General features: G+C 43.8%; 1 protein-coding gene across 4 annotated transcripts; it reads left to right on the top strand.

Moving 5' to 3' along the window:
- The first annotated feature begins 2,284 nt into the window (after window positions 1–2,284).
- On the top strand, window positions 2,285–10,272 carry TPX2 (TPX2, microtubule nucleation factor). Of its 4 annotated transcripts, none has more exon segments than XM_026042212.1 (16): window positions 2,285–2,452; window positions 2,708–2,830; window positions 3,002–3,122; window positions 3,302–3,433; window positions 4,085–4,207; window positions 4,637–4,770; window positions 5,042–5,199; window positions 5,622–5,793; window positions 5,943–6,081; window positions 6,627–6,843; window positions 7,094–7,192; window positions 7,470–7,646; window positions 7,791–7,937; window positions 8,518–8,629; window positions 9,259–9,446; window positions 9,867–10,272. In XM_026042212.1, coding segments are annotated over 16 exon segments (2,319 nt in total). In that variant the 5' UTR covers window positions 2,285–2,286; the 3' UTR covers window positions 9,978–10,272.
- The last annotated feature ends 817 nt before the right edge of the window (window positions 10,273–11,089 follow it).

Below are 11,089 nucleotides of genomic sequence, written 5' to 3'. Positions count from 1 at the left end.
AATACATCATCTGAAAGCTTGTCCATGTATTAAAGCTAATTTGGATTAGAGTGAGGTGTGAAGTTACTCCAAAATACCTACTGCGCTTGCTGTTGTGTCAGTTTTATTCTCGGACAGGAATGCTTGTTCCAATTTAGCTCAATCCTTTTTCAAAGCTAACTAATCTAAAGGAGGCCAAGGCACTCTTCTGGAACGTGCCAAAATTGAGTTATTCATAAGAAACTTGATGTGCAGAGAACCCCCAGTCTATTTCTTTGTGAATTTGGCCTTACTCTTGTATCTGGAAACCATATGGAGCTATGCCTATATTTAGATACAAGTGGAGCTAGGAGGAGAATTAAATTTAACTGCAAAATGAAAACCTTATCAAGTAAATGTGGGTTACTCTGTTGGCTCACAGCAAAGTGGTACAAACATGGAAGATGGTGGATAGAAGGGAGAGCAGTTCAAAGTGATTAACTGCAGCATGGATTTTTGTGGGATTACTGTCCCTATAACCACGATCTGATGTGCTGTGCCTGCTGACTARGCACCTGCTAATGAAAAGAAATTTCTGTACCTCACTTTCTGTGGGGAGGTGGAAGGTTTTGCCTCCTATCTTTCAGGTGAAAAATGAGATAGTGGTGATTTGGGCATCCAGTTGATGATCAGATGTTCTAAAATCCTCTGTCTGGGCAGCAGGCTTAAAACTGTTCTTGACTGAGCCTATTGCTATTCCAGAAAAATTACAATGGGTGGATCACRGCGATAATCTTTCCTAATCAATGTGAGCTCAGCCCCACACAGAGCTGGTCAGGGAGGCTTGAAATGCCTCTCGGTGAACTGCTGCTCTGTGATAAATCCTGTCCTGTGCAAGACTCAAAGGATACGCAGGGATTTGAAGCGGGGCAGCCGTGAGTTCATCTCACTGCAATGGACTCACCGGAATTTAGCCAGAATAATTTTTAGCTCTCCACTGGCGCTTTCAAGAACCTTGGCCTATGGAACTGGAATATTGATAAACCTTGTTGTAGTGATTGACTATTTGTTTCAGCCTGGGAATGGAGGGAGGGAATGGAGAGCGCTCCTCTTGCTCAGACTGCTGACGCTATGAAAGAGTCGGCTTTACACAGTAAGGAGTTGGAAATAATTTGACTTATGTGAACTGTGGCAACTCTGCAGCGGGCTAGCAGTGGATACAAGTATCTGTGAAACATGATGCCCGGTGCTCCAATTTGGTGGGCAGATTCGGGAGGGGTAGCGGAGAATGCAGATGACGCATTTGATTAAAAAAAAAAAAAAAATGGGTAGTGTTGACAGAAACTCTATCTTGATTAAGGATGGTGGGAAAGCATTCAATTCCAGCCATGTCTTGAGCTCAGTTACAATTGGTTTTGGCTCCGATTCTTCTGTTTGCCTCCTTTGAGGCTTTGCCCCGACAGCTTCACAGCCGTGTTGCTGCCTTGTGTCCAGCAGCCTTTTCCCCTTCAACCCCAGCCCTGGTGTCCTGGGGAGCTGGAGGGTTTGTGGTGCAGCCATCCTCTGAGGGAGGCCCAAGGGCTGTGAACAGCAGCRGGGCCTCAACTGCAGCTTTGATTTGCTCCTTGGTGCACTCTTACAAAATGAAGCACGCAGGCCAGGCCAAGCTCTAGGAGGTCTGCCCAGGCAGCTGGGTTTAGCTCTAAGTCTTTGTGGATTAAGAATATACTGCTTTAGATCAGCTTGAACTCAAAAAAGCAAAATTAATGTGATCTTTTGGGGGAGTGATTTTCAAACATACTGTCATGGACTTTGCCTTGAAGCTCTGTGAGATGCCATGAAAACAAACAAAAAAACTGCAAAAAGGTATTGTTGCAGCTAAGGATTTGTAACTTCATTGCTGGCTTTATTCCCATTCCCTTGAATTTAGTATCGCCTGTTGACACTGGGACTTCTTCTGCTGTCAGTGCTCCCCTAATTAACTACACAGACTGTTCTTGATACTCTGGTGTAGTATTTTGGTTGTTTATAGTCTGGACAGGCTTTCGAGGTGGTGCCGTGGGCCTCGCCAAGGGCGCTCACTGCCTTCTTACCCTTTGCCAGCACCAATTTTCTGCAGCTCTCTGTTTCTGTTTTGAAAATTGATGTTAAGGCCGGCTATAAGACTTCCTCATGTATTGAAGGATTTTTTAGGAATCTGCTATGTTGCCTCTGGACAGCGTGAAAGCTTTGAGCCTGGCCCTTGAGTAAGGCAACCTGTCTGCTGCCCTGCAGAATGGCATTTTCAGTAGCTGATTCTTGTTTTGGAATTTGTCGTAACAGGGACCGATGCTATTTCTCTARAGGACTGGAGCGGTGCAAGCGAAGGACGCCGGGGACGCGAAGGTGGAGATGTCTCGCCCGGAATCTCGCTATTCTTTTGACGTCCCAAACCCTTGTATCAACTTTGGATCGCTGAGTGACGATGATGTGCACAATGCGGATGCCTGGTTTGGTGAGTTGTTTGCAGCTCATTGATTTGTTTTTCATTTGGATGAAGGCTGCTGTGCTGTGTTTTGGGCCTGGTTTCTGTGCAGCTGGGTTAGTCATGATATTAACTGCATCAATCATCATGCAGTTTTTTTTATATTTACCTAATTGTGATCTGTAACTTGGCAGGTGATTTTTATTAGCAACCTAATGTTATCCAGTGGTATTGTTAGAGATTCCTAACATGGGATGTATAGCAAAAATCTCTCTTTCCTTCTAGATCAACAAGCCAATCTAGAAAATGTCCCTCCTGCAGAAAATCTGACAAAAGTCTTGCAAAATAGCCCTGCTTTTTCAAAGCCTGATAGTCCACTGCTTTCTGTCACGTCACAAGGAATAATAGGTAAGTTGAAAGCATGAGGGGAGCATTGAAATCTCTTTTTTTTTTACTAGAACTAAAGCACTCCACCTGGCTTTCTAGAGGCCATCTTCATAGACTGCTGCCTAGCAAGTTCTCATGTAGCTTTGCTTTAGCATTTCTGCACGTACAGCTGATCCTTGTTGCTGTTTTCAGGTGAAAGCCACGATGTGGAGGACGATGAAATGGAACATATGCCAGTCAATGTGGTTCCACAGAATATTGTTGGATCTCTGACGAGCTGGAGAGCTGCTGCTCCTGTAGAGGCTCCTCAAAGGTGAAATACTTGCAGTCAGTTTGTGTGAAGGTTGCTGGCAGTGTAACTAAGCAGGTCCTTTACAATTCTGCATTGTAAAACTCAAGCTATTGGCGATGCACTCGTGGAAAGTATGATAGRGGTGGTGAGTCTGCTTAGCCCTGTGGGAAAACTGACCTCTCTTTTCTGYCACTCTCTAGAGCGGGTAGAAGACAGGCTACAAAGCAGAGGAAAACACAACAACGCAAACACCTGGCTAAAATCAAAGTGGAGAGAAATGCTGTTGCCTCGGATAATAACGAGGAGATTCCACCAGTTAAAAAAATGAAAATGTATGTCCCTGATCCTTCAGCTTGGGGCTGGGAAAAGGAATACAACTGCTTCTTTTGAAAGTATTTTCCCATGGCTGAGAGGGGCTCTCAAAGAGACAGTGTGGAAGAGGTGGTACGGGAGGTGACAGATTCAATTCCTGATACTGCTTTCATTGAGAAGAAATGTCTGTAAGACCTAAAAGAAATAATCTATTTGGAGSTGGAGATGTGATTGAAATAAGCTTGGGTTTCTTAAACTCTGTTCTCAGTCTGTTCTGCTAGCTTTAAACCCAATGTAACTTGTCCGTCAGGACTTCATCAGACAGTCACTGGTGATGAAAGAATCACAGCTAGAAAGTTTCCCAAATTACCTTAAGCACCGAGATATCGTATGATGATAAACATGAGGTCAGGAAATCTCACTGCAGGGAATTATTGAAAAGTTTTGCTAGGTTCTRGTTTATGAACACCTATCCAGAAAAGCTTTGTTTCTGAACCTGGTAACTAGCAACCTTAGACTAGGAAAAGTAGGTGATCTATGCCTAGTTTCTGGAATGTTGTAGAACTTTGCCAGGCGYTGGGGAGGTTCTGTGTGGTGGTGAGAGCTGCAGGTGGTCTTTCGTTTGAAGTACAGCTACAGTGCTTTGCTATAACAACTTGTTAACAACTTAGTTCTAGCAGCAGAGAGAAAGCGATGGAGGTAGCTGCAAAGACAGAGCCCTTGCAGAATCCTGACCACTCCCCAGGACGAGGGAAGAGCAAACTGACCATGCCCATGACGCCAACAATGTTGAAGTATGTAGCTTTCCTGTAACCAAGGCTTGTCTTTGTGATCGCAGATGATCTTGGTGACAACCTGACCTAAAGTATTTCCTGCTTAGCACCTCATGCTTTCACATTTAGTAAACTTCAGATTAGACAACAATGCTAGCATTAAAATGTCCTTCATTAACTCAACTTGTGCAAAGAAAAACTTTTGCTTTTAATTTGGAGGAAAAATATGTTCTTGCTAATGCTGAAGCGTGCATGCAGCAAATGGGTATGCAAGGTCGTAGTTAGCTGTCAGCTTTCTTAAGCAAACAATTAAAAAAATAATTGTTTTTAACATGACTGTTTCTGCAGTGAAGTCAGAGGTAGGTGTGTTCCTTTGCATTMGCATCATGCTTAATAAGTCAGTGAAATTAGGACACATGTATTTACTTTAACTYTAACATGTTTCTGCAGGAGGACCAATCTCTCTGGCAAGCTGAAAAGTACAGAGGAGCAGGAGCTGGAAAAGATGCAGCAATTGCAGCGAGAGGTAATGGAGCTACGGAAGAAAAATGAGGAGTCTCTGAAAGCAGCTATTGCTGGCACAGGTGAGCTTGAGCTGAATTTCAGGTTGAAGCTGTACTGGGCTCAGCTGGTGAGTGCAGCACACTAAGTATCAAAGCTTAGGTGGCTTTCATATGCATCAGCCCCCAAATGCCTGGAAACTAAATTCTATTTTGATATACTTTGAAAGATTGTAGATTAGTTGACCAAAATCTGCCCAAGTTATTAGAAATTAAATTCCTTTTTTCAGCCCTTCCCCATCAGATGCACATATACGAAAAAGGCTTCCAGGCCTTACATACTCTCCTTCTTTAGGACAACCTGTGAAGAGAACTATTGGTCAAGTAACAAAGCCAGTTGACTTCCACTTCTGCACAGAGGAGAGGATTAAACAACACGCGGAAAGCCAGCCTGGGAAGGAATACAAGGAAGTGGATTTTGCAGCAATACTGAGGAAACATCCTCCTTCTCCGGTGAGGGCCAGAGCATTGCCAGTGTGCCATTAATTCTTGACACCTCCTTGCTGCTCTTGCAACCTATACGATGCTGGTAACCTATTCAGCTGGCAGATACACGGGAGAAAGCATGTTGCACATAGATACCTGTTAGCTTATTGCAAATCTGTGCTGATGCAAGACTTTAAAAGGATTCTCTTGGAATAAAGGGTCTGTTCATATTAGGCCTTCCAGTCATTGCACKTCAAGCTTCAATCTGTTTAATACAGTCTGATAGGACTAACCTGGGCATGCTTAGGCAGTTAACACAACATTAGACAAAGTTATTTATCCACCCCTAAATAAGGGGAAGGGACAGAATGTGCCTCAATGAGGAAAGGAAGTGACACTGAAGCATGTTGTTACTAAATGACTGTACTGACTGTAATTCTTGTCTCCAGGTTCGAGTGCCAAAGGGACCCACTGTCCCCAAGCCGTTCAATCTCTCCCAGGGAAACAAAAGAAAACTTGAAGAAACGCCATCCGAATATGTGTCCCTTGCTCAGCAGGTAGAAGCATTCCAAAAACGCACACCCTCTCGTTACCACTTGAGGAGCAGGAAGTCTGATGAAGGTGAGTGGTTTTGGCTGTGTCTAGCCAGCAGCTTGTCCACAGAGATGGTGACAGAACAAGAAAGGTGCTTTAGCTATTGTACTGAGCAAACTTTCTGAGCCTATTGCARGTCTTAGTGTTAACTGCTAGTCTGTGACTTGAATTCATAGGCCCAGTTCCAGGAAAGCAGCCGAAGACTCGGCTTACACACCCTAAAACACCCATGCTGCAAACAAAGCATCGCTTCAGACCTGCCACTTGCAAAAGTTCAGCAGAATTGGAAGCAGAGGAATTGGAGAAAATGCAGCAGTGAGTAAAGCTTGACTTATTTCTCAGAGAAGTGTACCACACCCTGGAAATCCCCCTTTCACATGCCAAAWACCACTTCTCAGGAACACTCTTTGTTTAAAAAAAATAGTAGTATAAAGACAGTGACATTATTTAAGCTTTTGTGTACAAGGCTCTGGTATTGAACATAAGGACGTAAAAGTAACCAATTCATTTTGAAGGAGGTGCTCTTGGAACAGCTTTTTTGACTGAGTACAATGTCCAAAGCTAACTCAGTACAACAGTTCTGCCTGCACACAGTTTGAAATTCTAAATTCTGCTATAGCCAAACATTGTGGATTTCCAAGAAAGTATTTGTCAAGGTCTTGCTTTTCTAAAAAGTTAATTAACAAGAATTTCACATTATATCTAGGTAACATGACTGCTTCTGAATCTGGCAATCTGACAGTTGTTTTATGCTTAGAGAGACCGCTTGATAGAAGCTGCATCTTATGTGCAATGTATAATGACGGCCTCTTTTTTCCCTACACCTTTCTCTCTCCCCACCTGCCCCCCCCCCCCGATAGGTACAAATTCAGAGCAAGGGAGCTGGATCCCAAAATTTTAGAGGGTGGACCAATCCTACCCAAGAAACCCCCTGTCAAGGAACTTACACAGCCTGTTGGCTTTGAGCTCGAAATAGAAAAGAGGATTCAAGAGCGTGAGAATAAGAAGCAGCCAGAGGAAGAGCATTTTGAGTTTCATTCCAGGCCGTGTCCAACTAAAATCTTGGAGGATGTGGTGGTAAGAAGTTAGTAATGCTTCAGAATTAGGAACACAGGACTGAGGGGCAGTTAGACTTCGAATGTTTCTGCCTGTGTTGTGTTTAATAACCTTTTGTGGACCTGTTTTTTCCTTACATAAGGACTGCAGTGAATGCACAGTGTTRTATTGAGTGGTTGCTTTATAGTTTGGTGGGAGGTGGTTTTTTTTGGTTTTTTTTTTTTTGGATTTTGATATTTAGTTTTGGGTGACTTCTTGCTTCTCTGCACAGGGTGTTCCAGAGAAGAAAGCACTTCCTGTTACAGTCCCCAGATCTCCAGCCTTCACCTTGAAGAACAGAACACGAATGCCTAGCAAAGATGAGGAAAAGGTAACTACCCTGAATACAGTCTTATGGTCTAACTTGGATGAGTACAAGAATGAATTGTGTTTTGGAAAGGCAAAAAACTTGTATGTAGTTCAGGATCCTTATAAAATAATGCTTAATTACTTGTTTTGTAGTGTTCAGAGTGTTCTCTTGGCACTGTCTGTGGCCCTTGCTAAAGAGACTCTGGCAGTCATAGTATTGTATAGCAGGAGCAGTAGTCTTTTTGCAAAAATCTTTTCACCTTTAAGAATGTCAGATTCTAACCCTAATATTCCTTTAGGAAAAGGAGGTGGTTCCTGTGATCAAAGCTAACCCTATGCCACATTATGGAGTGCCCTTCAAACCTAAAATGCCAGAGCAGCGGCATGTGGAAGTTTGCCCCTTCTCTTTCGATTCTCGTGACAGAGAGAGGCTACTACAGAAAGAGAAAAAAATAGAGGAATTGCAGAAGGAAGAGGTGAGAACTGAGAAATACTGTGGATTCTACCCCTTAAATAAAAAGGGTGTTGCTAGGGATTGCCTCTTGCTGTTGCTTGTTAAGCTTCCAAAGCTACATGCCTTTGAGAAAAGGGCAAAACGTATTTCAAGTTGTTTCTTTCAGGTGCCAAAATTTAAGGCCCTGCCTCTGCCTTACTTTGACTGTGTCAGGCTGCCGGAAAAAAAGGTCAAAAACCCAACTCAGCCCGAGCCCTTCAATCTGCAGATTGATGAACGGGGAGCTGCCAAGCTGCAGAATTGGAAACAGCAGGTAGGTTGAAAAGGATAGCAGCTACGAACAGCCTTAAAGTAGCTMATTAGAGCTGTGCTGCACTTCAGGAAGTGCCCTGCTTGAGCTTAATCAGGATCTGGGGCTTGGCTTGAACGGTGCATTGTTTTGTTTTTGACGAGAGCCTTATGTTACAGGATTTAGAGGGTTGCCAATTTTGTTTTCTCCCTTTATGGTAAGTGATGGAATTTGCCACAACTGCCTGAACCAGCTATGGGGTGTTTTCTAGAGAGCAGTTATGTGCAGCTGGATCCCTTTGCTGTGTTTCTGTGCTTTAAGATGTATTGACATATGAATAATGCACAGCTTTTTTCATATGGAATCTATGATGAAGATCTGAAAAATATTCTGCTTTGAGAGCTGATGCTGTTATTCAGGTCATCTTTGGCAAAAGTAAATGACAGGCAGAGTGAAATCTCTCTTGACTTTAATATCACTTTATTTGCAAGTGATTTAATTTGAAATGAAAGCGGCTTTTCCAGTGTTGGGAGAGCTGAAGTCTGGGGTGGGGAGATGGTGTTTTGGTTATGCCAGACATTTGAAAGGCTCTCTTCCTATGCAGCTTGAAGAAGACTTGAAAAGACAGAAAGAGGCAGCGTGTTTTAAAGCTCGACCCAACACAGTGGTGTACCAGGAGCCTTTTGTGCCCAAAAAGGAGAATAAGCTGCTATCAGGTGGAGTACTTACTACGCAGGCTTGGCTGGTAATTTAGAACTGATGCAATTAAATGATGCTTAAACTTGGCTGCCACCTCTTTATCAGCACAGCCAATATTGCTGTGCACTTGATCACCTAACCCCCAACAGCCTGTCCCTGGGGAACAGGGGAGCTTCCTCTTTGCTGCCTCCCTGTGCACTAACCTGGCAGCTGTGTTAACAGCTATGCCCTAATTGGCACGTGATTGATGTGCCTGAGCTTGGGGTAGCGGTTTGCAGCTTGCAAGGTGCTCCCTGCAGAGGCAGCTGGCACTTCTGCAGCAGCCTTTGCTCTTTCCTTCCCATTTGGAATGAGATGGAGGCATCTCCAGCTTAGTTTACATGAGCAGGAAACTTCATAGCATACAGAAAACCTTGTTTGTGCTAATTATTGTCACACAAGGAGCTGCCACAATCCCCAAGACAGGTAATGTCTGCACTAGGGCTTCTCACTTGGGCTTAAGCTGTTCCTCAGAACCACAGTGATGTCTACTAACAACCCTGCAGTGTGAAATGCTCCAGAGGGAGGCTTCCAAATKACACTACTATTGCACTGCTTTACCTGACTGTCTTTGCACCAATGTTATCCCCTCTATTTCCAAACTTAGAGAGCCTTTCTGGTTCCGTAGTTCCTGAAGGCTTTGAGCTGGCAACAGAGAAAAGGGCTAAAGAGCGGCAAGAGTTTGAGAAACGAYTGGCAAACCTGGAAGCCAAGAGGGAGAGGCTTCAAGAAGAGGCCAGGCAGCGAGATGAGGAGCGTGAGAAGGAAGAACTTGCAAAACTAAGACAGGAATTGGTAAGTGAGCTGTTTGAATAGAGATTGTAATGTAAGCCAAAGAGATATTAAAAGAATTAATGTCAGTTTTGGGGTGTGTTATGATTTCCTAGTCTTTCTTGTAGCAAGGTCACTTCTCATTGACCTTACAAATGGTCTTAAATAAGCAAAATGATCAAAAACTATCTCTGCTGAGGCTGTTGATAAGTTTTCTCGGCTTTACACATCCAACTCTTGTAGCAAAATAACTTGAGCRCCCTGCAGAAGCCCAAAACCCTAAAGCATGTCTTGCATGCTCCYGGCAGCTCGTTTGAGTGCCCCAGGCAGCGTGACAGTCTTGTAGACAGATGCCATAGCTGCATCGCACTCGTGGTTAGCCTGCATGCTTGGGCTTCAGTGTAACTGCAGCCTTTTTCTTAATTTTGTCCTTCATTTTTGCAGGTTCACAAGGCAAACCCCATCCGCAAATACCGCAGTGTAGAAGTGAAACCCAGTGAGCAGCCGCTGACCATGCCGAAGTCTCCCAATTTCTCAGACAGATTCCGGTGCTGATGTGCATTGATGTGGGAGAGGGAGCCTATCTCCCTCTGTCCTCTTGGTGGGCACAGAGGGAGCAGTTGTTTTTACACGACTCCTCACTCTCACAACTTGGCTCCGTTATTCTTGTATCAAATAGTTTAACTCCACCTGAGGCAGATGACTGAGGCACAGCATAGAGACCGTGCTATCAAGTCCATGGCTTGCTTCACACCTAGACATCTTACTCTCTAAAGACTAAACCAGGTTTTGATATTGTATACAACTATTGTGTACCCGAACTAAATAAAAATTCTTAATTTGATCACCACCTTGCTAGTGGGCATGATCCCTTCCCTGCAGAAGAGACTTCAGCAAAGGGCACCCAGCCGACCTACAAGGACATGTGCACCTGGAAGAGCTGCCTTGACTTCCTACACCCAACTAGGGCTTTCAAATTTGTTAGCCTCATATGTATTAAATGTGAATTGTGTAAGTGACACGAGCCCTTCCAAGCCAGCATATTGCAAGTGTGACCTTTTTATTGATGTTTTGGTAAATGCTAATATGAACCTTGCCCCCACTTTAAAGAAGTTCCCTGTGCATACTGCAGCATTAAACCTTCTGCTGTTTTATAGCTGAAGTCATTCTATTTGGGGAAGCGGTTAACTGGCAAATAACTCTTGCTGTTAGCTGCGTCCCCTGCTCATGCCAGTGCAGTCATGTTGGCTAAAGATATATTGTGTCCTCCTAACCAGTCTAGCGCAACGAGAATGGCTAAATATAGACCCAATGCTGGAGGACAAAACTTTGAGCATCACAAAGTGGTGAYTGTATTTAGATTTTTAAGGACTAAGAATGTTTTATCTTGGTGTTGTGATAGGCTTTCCTTGTGTTCTCTTAACAAGAATGTTAAACCAATTAGAGGGAGAGTGCCCAAAAAGGGGCCAAGAATGCCACTTCAAATGATGCTCTGGATTTTAGTCATCTGCGTTGGGCACTACTGCTGCCCTCTGACATGTCTGTATTGCTGGTACTTGCTCCACTAATGTAAGTGATCGTGTGGAGCTGCTTGCGTGGTGCAAAAATTGTTTTAAGCTGCACTTGGAGCCCTTGGATGAAAGAATGAGAGCTCTCAGGCTTRGCAG

The sequence above is a fragment of the Nothoprocta perdicaria genome, unplaced genomic scaffold (genome assembly GCF_003342845.1).
Source record: "Nothoprocta perdicaria isolate Ctin4 unplaced genomic scaffold, notPer1 scaffold_3, whole genome shotgun sequence".
NCBI lineage: Eukaryota > Metazoa > Chordata > Aves > Tinamiformes > Tinamidae > Nothoprocta > Nothoprocta perdicaria.
Note: the sequence above shows the minus strand (reverse complement) of the source record. Positions and strands in the feature narration are given on the sequence as shown.